The sequence below is a fragment of the Cariama cristata genome, unplaced genomic scaffold (genome assembly GCF_000690535.1).
Source record: "Cariama cristata isolate BGI_N322 unplaced genomic scaffold, ASM69053v1 scaffold15673, whole genome shotgun sequence".
NCBI classification, from domain to species: Eukaryota; Metazoa; Chordata; class Aves; order Cariamiformes; family Cariamidae; genus Cariama; species Cariama cristata.
In genome coordinates, this window is record NW_009608773.1 from 103,342 (window position 1) to 120,025 (window position 16,684).

The window sequence follows — 16,684 nt, forward strand, 5'->3', positions numbered from 1 at the left end:
GGGGGTTGTTTTTGTATGTTTTGTTGGGGGGGGGGGGGGGGGGGGAGGATTTATTCTTTAGGCAATTATATAATACTTTTATTTCAAGTGGGTGTGTTTGTTTCATGTTGGTTTACACAGGTTGCTTGTGCATTTGTGTACACATAACTTCAGTTCACATTGTTGTAATATTCTCTTTGCAAAGTTAAGGTAAATGTTTACTCTGTCTTCCAGGGAAAGTTTCTAATCACAGTGTCAGTGTGTGATTAGACTTGATCATCCTGTTTTAATGTGACATCTTTTATTATTTTTCATTATCAACTGCTTAATAACCTGACAGTCTTCATCAGAGACAGTGCCTTGTATGTATTCATGTTAGAAAGGATCATTCTTCTTTTTAACTTATTAAGATCTATCTGATTTGATATACTGGAAGATTAACAGGTATCTGCTAGGTAAATAATAAGCACATTAAAGAATTTCTATTGTTAGAACATATGGAAAATTTTAAACCAGGACCTGTCAGAAAAGTATTTCTTTCAGTTTTTAAAAAGGGAGTTACAGGATTTCCATCTTAAAAAAAAAAAAAAAAAAAAAAAAGTGGGGGGAGGCACAAGAGAACAAAAACCTCAGATAGTCCTAAAATAGTCTTACGAGTTTGATGTAATGCAAGAAAATGTATGACTTTTAAGTTTATCTAAAAGAATCCAGTGGTTTCTTTATGGGCTTAAATTTACCTGCTTAATACAGAACAGAAATGTGGAGAATGGAACCCAATAATATATTCAGTAGGTTAGTAGTTTATTCAGTCCAGGTTCTTATCTCACAGTCAGATTTATGTTGGAGACTTATGGTCTATGAAGTTGCAATGAGTTCAGTGACAATATCCGTAGATTTAAGGATTTGATAATGACATTGTGGCTGTTAACATTTTAATTCCATTCGTTCCAGAATGAATCCTGACACTGTTCAGTTTCTAAACAGAAATGCTTGACCTACTCTTCAAAAGCAGGGGAAAAAAACCTGTTCTTCAGCCCTGTTCTTGATCAGTGAAGTTGCATGAGGTAGCTGTCCAGATTTCCTTAAATCCAATAACGTAAACATTGAAATATGGTAGCATTTGTATAAACATTGAATTGTGGAATTATTCTTTTGAAGAGTTGAAAATACTTGCAAAATGACTGACCCATAAAAAAGGTTCCTGTCTGGACCGGCCATAGTACTCATAGGAGCTCTTTTGTTCATTCTCCTTCTGATGGTGAAAAGGTACAGAAACTAAAGAAAAAGCTACAGTTCCTAACCCTCTCTTTTTTTTAAAAAAACTTTTGTGGACTTTTTATAACACAACATGCAAAAAATGAATTTCAGCAAGATCTTTAGCTCATTGGTACTGAACTTACCAAGGCTATTATATCTACCTTGACTGTTATAAAGGTAATTTTGTACAAGAATGAAAATAGTTCAGCAAATATGTATGAAGTAGGAATTTTTGAGTGCTTAGGAGAAAAGAATATGTAGCTGTGTGGTGGCTATAAAAATAGAGAAACAGCAGCAGTCAACCAGTGCAAAAAGTTGTGAAAAAGTTCTGTTTAGAAACAGTTCTACCTACGTAATATTTTCTACTGCTTTTTATTGTGGACTTTCAGATGACTAAATATTTGTGAATTTATATAAATCTGCTGGTGGGTGGAAATGATTCAGGCATTTGCTTTTGGAGGGAAACATCTCTTTTTATTGATACTTCAGTTTACCTGTTACTGCATCAAAATCATTTTACATACTGCCTTATTCCTACACTCAGACAATGCTTTTAATGTTGTCATATAGCATTAATAGTAGTTTTTATAGCATTAGTATTAGAAGTAATTCAACACTTATGTTGTAGTTGTCTCTGGAAAACAGTATCATGTTAGGTATATATATATATGTATGGGTATATATAGTGAGCCTTCGAGGAACTGAGTGTCTAACCTAAGCTAATACTCAAGGGTAAGAGCTTCATATATTTGTGGGCTGATTCCATCCAAAGGTAGATGGGATGCATTCTTCATGGACATCCTTATCTTTCTTAAACAGCTACCTTGAACTTGATGCATACATTTCAGAAAGCTAAATTTAAGGGGACATAAATGCCATTCATAGAAAAAACAACAGGACGCGCTTTAAAAGGGTTACAATCTGGAAGTCAGGAAGGAGATAGGATGACAAACAAAAATAACTGGCATACTGAATGCTTGGGCAGTAGTCACAAAATCCTGCCTGCTTTCCATATAAATCCTGGACTAGAATTCCACTGCTGGAGAGCAATGGATTTAATTAAACATACAACAGCTAAAATCTGCTGTGAGCAGAACATGGATTTAGACTAGCATTTAGAGAGGACAACAGAAGGAGCAAGATATGAAAAGATGTGTGTCTTTGTGTTTGCGCATGTGGGTTTGCATGTACCTGTTCTGTATGTGTGTTATAATGACTGCATCAAAATGGGAGCTCATCCTGGGTTTGACATGACAGCATCCTTGTCTCTTTCCTTGTATTTCTAGACTGGGATGTAGAATAATTTTTATGATATGGTTGCTATAGCATGTGTCTCTACAGTTTATCCCTACTTGAGATTACTTTTGTTTCTAGTCTTGAACACTATAGATAAAGGTAATTTCTTGCAGGATCATCACTTAAATTAAAAAGCATTCAATAGTAATAAGCATACTCTTGAAAAATCATATTTCCATGATCACTGTCAATATTTACTTGCAATATATATATAAAAAAAAATACATGCAATTACAAGTGTTTTAGTAGCATCTCTAATCTAAACCTTGAGTATAGCTCATTTGCCTGAAATTTGGTATTTGCTTCCTCCAAACAGATACATAGTAATGAATGTATTAGGTGATTTGATTTCTTGAGCAATTGGCCTTTTCTAGGAGGATTTTCCAAAGCTTTTCACAAGCTTTTAAACTATGGAACTTGAGAACTATTTTTGAGGAGAAAAGCTCCCTTGGTGATTTGAACTGTTATCACTCTAAATTATAAGATTTATCAGTTCCTACAATTTTTCAAAGTATATTTTACTGTTTAAATAGGTGGATTTTTTTTCCTTTGGTAATTGTACGTGTAGGAGGCACTATTAACAAAGGTTCATATTACAGTAGCATAAAGGCTGTAATTGCCAACTGAAGATTACTTTGCTTTAAAAAATTCTTAAGTGCTTTTGTTGATACGAAAATTTATTCCAGATATCTTGAAAAACACATGTGATTTTTTTCTTTCTATTCTGTGGTCCTCTTCCAAAAATAAGGTCAGCTCTTTTTTTCTCCAGCAGATTTGGTCTTGTGGTGATATTGTGTGTGCTTGGTTTTTTTAATGATTTTGAAAACTTTTGTTTCTGAGAAACCTTCACATTTTCATCAAACTTAGGTATTGGATTTTTATTAACATGTTTGTTTATTTATTTAGATGCTTACTGATAGGCAAAATACAGTAACTCTGTGCAACATTCCAGACACTTTGGTAATCTTAAAAATATCTGAATGAGCAAATTATTATATTGCATTATTACAAAAGATTTATAAGCACCATAGTGGCAAGCACGTTTCCTTTTGAAAAAGCATTTATATGAGTCAGAAGCATATTGCTGTCCAGCAGCCATGTTACCACTGTTAAGAAGAAAAAAATTAAGAGAAAATTTGAAGCAGATTTCTCTGTTAGCAGAGAACATCACGTAATTTGCAGACCCTAACTTATCTGATTTTTTTAATAGGTGGAACATTTAAATAGCAATGAATAATTTTAAATATTTTATATTTTGTTTAAATTCTATTATTTTGTGTTCCCATGTTTTTTTTCATTATTTTGTTTTTGAGGACAGACACCTATAGGAAATGTATTCACTTTCCAGCTTTAGGAAACTGAAGATGAGAAGATGGCAGTTAGTTTAGCCTGTTTACCAAACACTTTGGGAGGTAGAAGGGAAAATTAATAAGGAATTGTTTCCCTGAATACTATTTTGGGGAAGTTCTTCTCTGACATAAAATTTAATAGCAGCAAACTGTAAAAATTCTTCCTGATCCCTTTCTAACTGCTTTTACAATTAGGTGTAAATGTTACGATGCAATCAGGTGGGTTTTAATGTTATTTGTTTAAACAGTAGTTCATTTGTTACAGATCATTTTGCAAATAATATGTTAAGACAACCATTTCCCCAAACAAATTGAATAAAAATATAGTGCTTCTGTCCATGTTTTGAGGTCTTTCTTAGTTCTAGACCTTTTATTTTCCAGAAACATGCTTTCCCAAAGCATAATTAGGCTGTGCTCTCTTTCATTGCAGCCCTTTGTCATTGATTTGCACACACACTTTCTGTTTCTCATCTAAGTAACAGTCCTTCATAAAACCATACCAAGACAAAATCTCTGGCTTTTGCCCATGGTTTTGGGGAAATTGACCAGCTTTTAAAGTGGAATATACAGGTTTTTTATGAATAACTCTTAAACAAAGAAAAGTAGTTATAATCCTTGTTTCCTGTCTTAAACATAATAGTGTAATAAAAATCAGGAATTCCTCATCTCTCTTTATATAACTTAATTTTTGGGAAATCATCATCAAATCCTTAGCTGATATCCAACAAAATGGTTTATGTTCAAGGGCTTGTTTGCTTTGTAAGATGACTCATCATCCCTTCTAAGCCTTTAATAATTGAGGTTTGGGTTTTTTCCTTTTATTTAAATCTTTTTAATTTCCAAGGTTTCTCTCTCACATGAGAATAATCCATTTCTTCAGAATAATCTGTTTTTCTTCAGACTTATAACTATCTTAAACGTGGATTCATGTAATTCACTCGTGTGACCAGAGCATAATGGAATGTAAACTTGAAGTTTTGATATAGCTCTGAGAACTTATACAGTTCATACATTTTACAGAATTTTTAAACTTGAATTATTTCAATATCTGAATTCTAGTGAAGGGGTCACTTATTCAACTGAAGTAACACAAATTGGTATATATGTGGGTATGAATATGTGTATGCACATACATGTATGTGGCTTTCCATAGACCACACCTAAAAGGTGTGTTATCAATATGAGTTCAGCAGTCAGTTTCTTCTGCTAAGGCTAGTAAGAATTACTGTGAGCACTCGATAGGAAAATATTAGAGGACTGATGTTAGAGGACCCCAAGTTCTAACATGTATTTTTGCAGATTTCAACACGTCATGTGCATAGGTGCACATGCTTGGTAATCATCGTATCTGTTAACATGTTTCAAGAAATAGACCATTTATCCTAACCTGCTTTCATTAGATGCTTGACTCATGTAAAGTGTAATGTAGCTGCAGAAAACATTAATAGTTAGAATTTCAGGAGGAGTAATTACAGATGAAACTTTAAAGGGAACAGTTTGTTTCTCTCTGAAAGAAGAATGGAACTTTAGTGAAGCTAAATGCATCCAATCAGTAATCTTGAAATTTAAAATCAAAGTTAAGGATGCCCTGATTTTATAACAGATATCAAGATGATTCTTACAAGGTGATATTTCCTTTCAATTTCATAGATTCTCTTCAATATTTTCTTCTTTTATTCAGCTATTTTAGTTGCTATTAAAATAACTATTTTAATTTTTAGTTGGGGAAGGTTAAGTTTTACTCCCTATTTTTGTAAGTGTTCTGTTTTGCTTTGAGAGCGAGCCATCTTTCTGTCTGTGATGAATACAGGAACAGGCTCTGTATTAAGACCAATTAATTCTCTCTCAAGAAACAAAGGTAAAAGGACAGGAGGGAGATAAGGACTGAAGGAGAAAACTGTCTTGTTGAGATTTCTATGCACATGTGTGGGATGTTCTCGTGTTGCATTTAAGATTGTGTACATTTTGCCATTTATATGATAGAGGTTTTTCATATCTATTTAAGGTGTTGTGAAATACTGGGATCACATTCGAATAAAACACGTTTTTATTGTCTGGCTTTCATTTGCTAAGGTTTTATGCAAGAGTAGAGAGGAAATGTTACGTGCAAGGAAGAATTTATATGATTTTCATGTTAAGTGCATTCTTGACAATTTTTATATTGCTTGGGAACAGTGTCAAAGTGCAGTCTTGTTCTACCAAGAGCTTTTGCAAGATCAGTTTTAGGCTGAAGCTGTCAGTGGTGGTGGTGTGTAGAGTCCCACTCTATAGCCCATTTGATCATGGGTCACAAAAATAAATGTATGGGACATTAGGGTTAGCAGCCTGCTGTACTGTGAGCTGTCAAATAAAAAGCTTAATGCAAATCAGCTGATGAGAGATTGCAGCGCAACCTTTCATTTAGTTAAGGTTTTACGTTTGGCTCCTCTGTCAGGTTTTCCCTTTCAGTGTCAAAGAAATTGACATGGTACACTGGAAAAATATAAGGAGATTTAATTAGTGGATGTATTGGGATTACCCTGGGCTGGTAATGCATTGTGCTTTTTAGGTTTTGAAATGCTCTTTAAGATTGATGTAAAAGCCCAATGAAAAGTATGTACAGTCCTATAAATGTCAGACAGTCCTTTCTGAAAGGTACAGTGCATTCCCCCGAACGTTTCAACTAAGGTTCGTAAAACACAGAAGTACATTTAACATTTAGTGAGTGTTTCTGTGAATACAGTAGAACTGTTACACATTGAATCAGAGTCTTTAAGCAAACAGTTAAAAGTTCAATGGTAACCATATATAGATGCATGCCTGTTAAATACAGAAATAAAAACATTGAAAGCATCAGCATCCTTTATCCTGTTGCATCTTCTAGCCTTTATTCTAATGATTATTTTAAAAGCTGTGTCAGTTGTCTTATAAGTAAATAACAATCTTCTCAGAGAAAAAGCTTCTGGTCTGTTGTTTTGAAGTTCTTGATAAAATTAGTGTGATGTAGTTGCCAAGGATGTTTGCTAGAAGTAAAGTTTTAGGTAGTTAAAGGAGGTAGAGGGAAAAATGAATTATTAAAATAGTTATTGCAAGCTGTTTAGCTTTTAGGACTAACTTATTATATTTCAAAACAGGTTTTTATTTACTTACTTTGAAATTGCCTGATGGCTGCTAGTGATTTCATCTTTTTCTCCCCCATGGAACTGCAGAGAAAAGGAGTATGTTTATGTAATATATTCCATATCTGTTTTCACTTAAAAAAATTAGGCCCCAAAAATTTCCCCCTAAAAACCAAACAAAACAAAAAAATGATTAAGATTTCTTTTTTCTTCATTAGTTTTAAAAATCTATTTTTGGTGAGCAGTACAGGCAGGCTTTTTTGTGCAATTACATTCTGCCTCTTTGATAAGAAAAAGTTAAAACGTACACATGCAAATTGAATTTTAATTCTGATATAAGAGGAAAGAAACCACATTTTACTTGCCGAAAAGTAGAGCACGTACAAATACTGAGTAATTTAATTGGGTTCTTTAGAAAAAGTAAACATTAAATGATTGTAGCAACATCAGCAGCAGCATGTATTTAGAGGTTTCCTATTTTGCAACCACATGCAATCTTCTGTCATGGCCTTTAGTATCACTGAACATACATAAAAATATTTTTTCTACTTTTCTTGAATGTACAGGGTTGATGACCACCTACTCTACATTTGATCATTTTCTATGGCATATGCTGGTCATATTGTTCTCTTGTTTTTATCTCTTCATATGTAAAATACAATGTACAATACATGATACTAACTCTGATTTGAATTGTAAATGAAAAAAATTAAATAATTTTATGTTGGCTGTATTTGCACACAAAAAATATAAAGGCGCTGATTATTTGGTAATTTGGCTTTCTCTAAGTCAGTTAGTTAAACAAGAACTGTATTTTAAATATTTCAAAAGTCATATGACAAAAAGTGCATATAGATGGCTGAGCTTTTGTTCACAGAAACATGAAAAAAGGAGTGGATACAAGTGTTAAACAACTGAAAATTATAAATAATCTAAGAGTTTACTTTAGACACTAATGGAGCCTAAAAGCTTTTAAAATGACAGAAATTTCACCAACTTTAGTGATTCATAGACTTATTTTTGTTATAGAGGTTAGTCGTATAGCTGGCAGTTTTCCTTTTGTGTGACTCTTGTAAATTATTGTACTCTGTTACCTGAGTGAAAAGCTATTAGAGTTGTGTGAAGGAGTACGACAACATCACTTCAGAAGATCAAAGCGATTCCCAACTATATGTGTATACAATTTCTCCACACCTTTTTGTAAACCTTTTGTTTTTGACATAACCCTCGAAGAAAATGTGCTACTATTGTGATGCACTTTAAAACTGTATCTTAATCTATGTGAGATGTGCTTTTGCACAATTGGATTTCTTCATGGAACAGTGATTTCCGTTTACTGCATCTTGGTTTATACATACTAAAACGTAGTGTGTTTGGTCTGTAGTATGACATGAAGCATATTTTTATTATATTGCACCTTCTAAAATAACACAGATTGTAGAATACCCTTTAGTCACTTAGTGTCAAGTCTAATGAAATTCCTATTTAGCATCGACTGTTTTCCTTTCAAATGTTTTGACAGTATAGTTATCCCTGTTAAGTGCTTTCCGTATTAGGCTCCGGTAGCTTGGACGTAACCTGATCTGTGTTTTGTTTCAGTGTGTTGTCTGCTGACCTAGAGAACACTTGCATTAGCTGCATTGATCAATCCACATCACATCTCATCATTTAGGAGACAATTAATACTGCAGCGTAAAGACTCCCCAGAGCATTTTTGTAGAGCTGGATTGCTTTACACAGAAACCACAGGAGTTGTTTGCAAAAGGGGGAGGAAGCCAAGTAGGAGGATTAAAAAAAAAAATAAAAAGGCATTAAGAAAGCTTCGTCTAGGAACCAAGTTTGATTTTCTGTGGTGATTTCTGTTTGTTATTCGAACTCCCTATTTTGATGGAGTATTTTGGAAAAAAAAGATTAGCTGTATTTTGAAGTTGATTTGTTGAAAAGACACTATAGCAGGTCACATAAGTGTTCTAAATATCTTGCTCTTGAGAAATATGCATTTGATTGTGATACTTGTATAACTTGCTGTTAAGAGTGTAATGATTTTAACTTTATATTTTATCTCTAGGATTATTAACCTGACAGCTTTTGAAATATTGATTGACACGTTTTAATCCTAATTTTAAATATTTTTAAACAACATATTTTAATAGAGAAAAAATGTTTGTTTCTCATTCCGTCAGTTTTGCTGTAGAGCTTCTTCCACGAAGTTGAATTTTAGTATTGCCTGTTTCTTAAAAAAGTCTTTGAAAGATTTTTAAGTGTACATGAATACATTAAGTTAATGAACAGGCAGGGCTCTTTGTGTGCTGTTTCATCTTTAGGTAATGAAATATTTAATTTTTAGAGATCATCCACAGAAGCAGATGAGAAGCATTTACTAATAATTTTTTTTTTCTTGCAGATGACTAAGGTTACTGTACTATTCTCTGTTTAAAGACTATGTTGCAGTGTTGTAAGGAGCGTATTTTAAGATGAATTGATAACAGTAGATATTAGTAAAGACATGAAATTGATAGGAAGTGAATTTTAGGGAGGAGGTTGCTTACCGTCCTGGTACATTTCTTTAATCTGTCTATTACCTGTGATTCTGTGCAGATTGTACAGTGGTAATGAGGGCAACTAACATGTTGTGAACTTCAGAAATCATTGCAAACTTACTAGTATTTACAACATTTTTACATTGTAGTTTTCATTTATTTAGGTAAAGTGAAGGAATTTTTCATCAGAAAAGATTCACATGCGATCATGTCAATAGTATTTACAACAAATACATCAATGACAAAAATTACATTTATTTTTGTGGTAATTCCACGGTTCAGATTTGTTATTTTGCTTCCTCTGTAATCTTGAAGAAAAAGGTGCACTGGCATTGAATAGAGATATATCTGACATATCTTTGCATGGCAGTATTGTTACATCTTCAGGAATATGCTAATATCATGATAGTTCATGTTACGGTTTTCTTCTGTTAGTAGAACTGTTCTACTGGTATTTGAAGGTAAAAACATGGTGATGAAAAATCATTAATTTGAGTATGTTGGAAATGTACAGAATTTTTTTGTGGAAGTATATACTACATGAAATTTCAAAGCGATTTTACTTGGACATCTAGATTGTCTTTTTTTGGTATTCCTGCAGAGCAAAAGCGGAAATTACAATACTCCCTTTTAAGTTTCATTTTGTTTCCCAACTTCTGTTAGATTCTGTTTTTCAAGTCAAAACTGATTTTGTGGAGCCTGTTTAAGTGGTTTGATATGTGGAATACAGAATGTGGATTGTTTCAGTGCGGTGTCATACTTGTATCCTTAGGATCAATACTGTTTTTTTAATATTCTCTGTCTAGTGAGGATGTGTCAAACTGTAACCCAATATGTACAAAAAGCTTTTTTGCTATACAGTGAAGCCATAAAAAATAATCTAAAACCACACTAGTCATGTAAAATAAGTATTTTTGCACAATTCTGAATTCATCTTTGGCCATCCTGTAGATATTTTTAATTAGCAAATCAAAGGTATAAGGACTGGTGTGTCAAAAAACAAACAGCACAGTATCAGCTTGTAAAAGGGTTATGTGGCGATGTAGGCTTTGTCTAAGCCTCTGTAGAGAATCATAACTAAAGCTATGGTAGTTATTTAGTGTTTCTTGGTAATCTGCATCGAATTGCAAATTTTATGAGGTAGTATACAAAAGACAAGATAAACGTGGCACATCAGACTGTCTTTCTCCAGGCTACAAGGATAGGCAAGTCATTATAGGAGTCAATGAAATTAAAGGTGAGAGTAAGTAATGGTGATATAAGGGAGAGGGAGTGACATCCAATACAAGAGAAAGAATGTACTTCAGACTGGAGAGGAGAGTTAAGCAAAATGATACAAAGCAGAATATAACAGTTAGCACTGAAAACCAGGCAAAACTGAAATGACAAGAAACAGAGGATTACACTATGCAGAGTTTGGGACTCAGGAATATGTTCAAGGCCTATCTTTCTTAGTATCTGTCCTACCTTTACAAATGAATACAGCAGGAAAGTGTCCCCTCCTCTGTTTCATTGCCATAAAAGGCCTAGTATTCTTACATATAGAATAAATATGTATTTCACTTATCCGACCTATTTGACAAGTGTATTTTCCCATGACCTTAGAACACGGATGCTTAGAATAGAAGGTGGTCACGTGGAGTCTAGATATCCTTCATGAACGGTATTCAGCATAACTCTAAACAGAAGTTCTTGAAATTTAAGTTGTGGGGTATTGACTACTTACTTGGTACAAGCTTTCATAATTTCCAACTGCTAAATCACATTAAAGACAGCTTAAACTCTGTATATTCAGTAAATAATTGCAGTTATTGCAGGGATATTGTAAGGTAGGAAGGTTATAAAAGTCAAAGTGGATACTCAAATATATGAGATTAGTTGGCCTTGAAATGTCTTGCCCTAACAACTTGCAGCTGTTTTAAGAAATGATCTAATAATGTCTACACTAAATTAATGTATTTGCAGTTCAGGTGTTCAGTACAAAGCTTATTTCAAGTGCCTCTGTAATACTGGCTATTATGTTCAACCTTGTGTTACCTGAAAGTTGTACAATATTTTAGAATGATCTAGAACTAGGTGAGAATAATTTAAAAGAGGTATATTCTGCACACAGTTACTGTATTTGCTATAAAACCTAATAGTTTTGCTGGGAAGGGGGCTGTGTTTTGTTTTTGTTTTTTTTTTTCCCTTCTAACTCACATTATCCAGATTGGCTTGAAAGTTAGGTGTTTGTAGGATCTACACAAATAGGAGTTGTTTAAAAGATCTTCAGATCATCAGTATGTTATCTTTTTGGAAACCTCTCCTTTCGTTTGTATGTTTATGGACGTATTGCTAGTTGGTTTTGTAAGATTGCTTTTGAGTGCCATCTTTATGCCATAATTTAAGCAGTTTGTGCAATCTTGAAGAATCCACTTTATTTAGATCAACTTTTGGTATTTGCAGGTACTACAGAGCGGGTGTGTCTGATCCAGGGAACAGTTGAAGCACTAAATGCAGTTCATGGCTTCATTGCAGAGAAGATTCGAGAAATGCCTCAAAATGTGGCCAAGACAGAGCCTGTCAGCATTCTACAGCCTCAGACCACTGTTAATCCAGACCGCATCAAACAAGTGAGTTTTTGGTTGGGAATAGAGAGTCACAGCAGCTCCTCAGAAGCCTTAAAACTTTAAGGCTGCAGGGGGTCAACGTAACATGTTCTTTAAGAAAATGTTATTTTAGCCTTTAATTTGCTGGTCCTCCTTTTCCTTGAACTTATGTGTTCCGTGTTTCTCAGCAGTTCTTTTAGACGATGTTTCATGAGTTTCAGTGCCATGCTCTAATGTGTTTCTTTCATAAACTTTTCTTTACTGTATAAGGTGATAATACACTTCTAGGTTTTAGTTAAAGATTGCTGAATTTTAATCTTAAATGGTGAACCTTTGTAAATCTTTAGTGGTACTAAAAATCACAGAATAACTGACTGTTTCCTACTTTTATATTTATATAAAATAAAACCAAAAATGTTAATTGTTTTTTTAGACCCTATATTAGATACTTCAAAAAACCTTATCTGTAAGAACTCAAAAATATAAAGATAATTTACTTGGAATGTTTTCTACAGTTTCACTTTGTTATTTTTGGCATCTTTTTGCCTGATTTACGCTGACTTCTTTCAAAAGCTATGGGCAATGCAAAATATATTTGCAAGGTATTATTCGTCTAGTATTTGGTTCCTTACATTTTTCAGAACAATTTTAATTTTTAAAAAAATTGCCCTGTAAGAAGAATGTGAAATATGTGTCATACAGAATTTAAAATTGTTTTCCATTGTATTGAATAAGAAGAAGATGAAGAAAGAAATGAGTGAACATTAGTAAAATTTTGTCTTGTCTCTCTATCCTATATAGGATAGATTTTAGTTTCTCACCTGTCCTATATGGGAAAAGATTGTTTCGTCCTTCTACACTAGCAAGATTCAGTGCCCTATAAAGTAATTTGGTAACTGTGTACAATTATTTTACTTTGTATATAGTGACATACACAGAATGCTTATATGAAGATGTGTTGGAACAGGATGAGTTTGGAACGATCAGATTGCTTTAGGTGGATGAAACTGTGCATGAGCCATTGTATATGATTTCAAATATTTACTACTATTCTTTTTCTGTATATGCCATACTTTTACATAAAAATACTCTAGATAATTTATTAAAAAATACTAAAAAGAAAACCCCTAATTTTACAGGATTAGTTTTTTCAATTATTAGACATGAAAATGATTATACCTGAGAAAGAAAGAAAAAGCTGAAGCGATCTGTATTTTGAATGGCTTTTCTGCTCATAAAATGTTAGATTTTACGCTAATATTTCTTAACCCAATGGGAAATGAGTGTTCACTATTACAATGAAAAGTGTTTCTCCCCTTTGCAATGAAATGCAGCTAATTCTTAGATAAGTCAGTAAGATCCTGAGAAGCTACATTACAGAGCTGTTTAGTGACATGACTGAATACTTCCTCTCTTGTATCTGAAGTTGATATAGCTTGTCCACAATACTTTTCCAGATAACTTATTTGTAAAGTTGTTGAGGGTTTTTTTCTCTGATTTTTTGGGGGGTTTGTTTGTTTGTTTGTTTTTTAGTTTGGTTGGCTTGGGGTTTGTTTGTTGTTTTTAAACACAATTTCATGTTTGGAATGTTAGATTAAATTCTGAAGGGATGGATTAGTGAAGAGCTGCTGCTAGTGAAGTTAAATCACAGACTAAATACAATGTATAAGACTGTAATTTAGTGACTGGCTTTACGCCTTAAAATTTTAATATATTACCTGTATACATAGAGGTGCATAATGATATGACTGCAATATTTGGAGATATGTATGTGCATATGTTGAGTAGTTTTAACCGCAATGAATTGTTTAACTTCTCTTTTAATGAAGCAACAGCTATTCATGATAAATTCTTACATTATAAATATTGACTCAATAAATCTAAAATCCATTATTTTTACAAAGAAGTGAAATTTTTAGCTGAGCTCTTAGATAGAGGTTGCAGTGAAGTTATCTGTCAGAATATCCTGTATCTTAATGAAAGATATAGTAGCTCTATTTAAGAAATTAAAAGGATAATATTTTATAACAGGTAATCGTGATCTAGAACTCCAGTGTTGCTATTTTTTTTTAATAGCAGACAGGTCACAATTTTATTAAAATGATCAGGATAATGTATAATACAAGTCATTTTGGACTTGGCAAAAAATAAGCCTTATGAATTACAATTTCTTCTTTTACAAACTTTTACGTATCTTAGAGTATTACCTTAGAACTTTGGCCCCCAAAGTATTACATTGCAGATTGACAAAAGTCAACTTTGAATTTGAGATTGAGAGTTGATTTGAAATAATAAATTTTACCTTCATTAGGAACTTTGAAGATATTTCCATTGATTTTCTAGCTGTTTCTACCAAAAAGCAAAGGTATTTTTCTCCCCATTGATGAAGATACGTGTAGTTGAAGCCTTGCAATGCCACTCATGTCTATAAGAGTATGCAACTCTCATTTCTCTATTGTAATTTTTTTGTTTTCGGCAACTTTATCGACACTCACCTCAGAGAAGGAGGTAAGAAAGGAAATATCTTCTGGCTACAGTTTCAATGAAGAAAGACAGTAGGTAAACCCTTTGTTGACTCCTTGAGTTTCAACACTTTCTGTCTTCAGGAAAGACATGGGTATACATGGAGGCTAGGTCTGTCCTGGCATTTCTCCTTACTAATGGAAGTCACTATCCAAACATTCTGGTCTCTCTAACTTTTTTAGCTTCAGAAGATTTGCAAACAAGTCTGTCTGGTTCCTTTTGAGCCTTCTCTACTGCATTTTTCCACATCTCCTAATCCTATGGACTTAACGGTAGATGTCAGGTAGTTCCCTCCTCCAAGCAGGTCTGATAGATATTTAAATGCCAAATGTTTGCATCTTTTATCTATTTGTAACATAGGCAATCTCTTCATAGATGTTAGCCATCTGCTGTTTCTAGGTATCATTTGACAATAACCAATTGATTCCTGTGCCCTTTTACTTCCAGAAAGTACTGTGAGCATCTAACCTTCCTTTTCTGTCTTTATTATTTGAAGTGTCACACCAACTCTTTCAGACCATATTGTAACCCAGGGGAACAGAATACATTTTTCACAAAGTGATCAGGAGCCTGAGCCATTTTGGCTTTGTAATTAGCATACAAAGCTTTAAATTTCACCTCTAATTTAATAGCAGCTCCTATGAACAATGGAAAAGACTGCATAATGTGGTCTTATCGCATCACCTTCAGAAACTATTGCATCTTCTTTGTATGCTGGTTGAACTTTCCTTCCAGCTTTCAGATGTTTTACAGGTAGCAGGTGTTCATGGAATCACAGAATAGCCTGTGATTGGGTTGGAAGGGATCTCTGGAGATCACCTAGTCCAACCTCCCTGCCAAAGCAGGGTAACCTACAGCAAGTTGCACAGGATCGCATCCAGGCGGGTTTTGAATATCTCTAGGGAAGGAGACTCCACAACCTCTCTGGGCAGCCTGTGCCAGTGCTCTGCCACCCTCAATGTATGGAATTTCTTCCTCATATTCAAATGGAACTTCCTGTGTTTCAGTTTGTGCCCATTGCCCCTTAACCTGTTGCTGGGCACCACTGAAAAGAGTCTGACCCCATCCTCTTGACATCCACCCTTAAGGTATTTATAGGCATTGATAAGATAAATGTTGTGACAGCCTGTCCAGGAAGCACATGGAATCAGAGAGAGCCATTGCAGAGCTGTGCATTATATGGAAGGTGTGTGATCTTACAGCTAACTCTGCTTTAAGTAGGAGTTAGCAATGTTTGGCCTTCTGAGATCCCTTCCAACCTGAGTCATTCCTTGATTCTATGAAATCTTTAGCTATCGTAGCATGGACAAAGATTTTAGAATTTCTTCCTTGAAAAGCTAGAGTAAAACTTTCACATATAGAACTTCCAATTAATGTTTTCATTGGAGTCAGTTTCATTTCAGCTTTTTCAGTAGATAATTAACCTCTCATGAGTCTTTAACTTCTGTTCATTAATCATAGTCCCAGGCATTGTGTTCAAAATCTGCAAAACTGAATGTCTGAACTCAGATTTGTAAATTCGCATTCTTCTAGTGAAAATGACTACTTTTACTTCAGAAATGTTGATCAGCAAAGAAAAAATTGAAGCATTCATAATTTTTAAATAACAAGTTTTACTTTGAAGTGCTTAAATAGAACCTGGCTTTAAGAATACAGATCTGAAAATATTGGCTTAAATGGAGGACTTCTTTTTTAAATACAAGATGTGAGTTCTTCAGACTATAAAGACTCGGTAGATTATCATAGAATCGTAGAATGGTTTGGTTGGAAGGGACCTTAAAGACCACCTAGTTCCAACCCCCCTGCCATGGACAGGGACACCTTCCACTAGACCAGGTTGTTCAAAGCCCCATCCAGCCTGGCCTTGAACGCTTCCAGGGATGGGGCAGCCACAGCTTTTCTGGGCAACCTGTTCCAGTGCCTCACCACCCTCACGGTGAAGAATTTTTTTCCTTATATCTAATCTAAACCTACCCTCTTTCAGTTTAAACCTGTTATCCCTCATCCCGTCACTACCCTACCTGATAAAGAGTCCCTCCTCATCTTTCCTGTAG

The 16,684-nt window shown here is 34.0% G+C and overlaps 1 protein-coding gene across 1 annotated transcript in view; it reads left to right on the forward strand.

The window, feature by feature from the left end:
• LOC104159367 (RNA-binding protein Nova-1-like) overlaps positions 1-16,684 on the forward strand; it is a gene marked incomplete at its 5' end in the record, with an annotated part of 151,372 nt that overhangs the window by 101,782 nt on the left and 32,906 nt on the right. Inside the window, 1 exon segment of the mRNA XM_009697253.1 lies at positions 11,965-12,131. Coding sequence (XP_009695555.1) covers positions 11,965-12,131 — 167 coding nt within the window.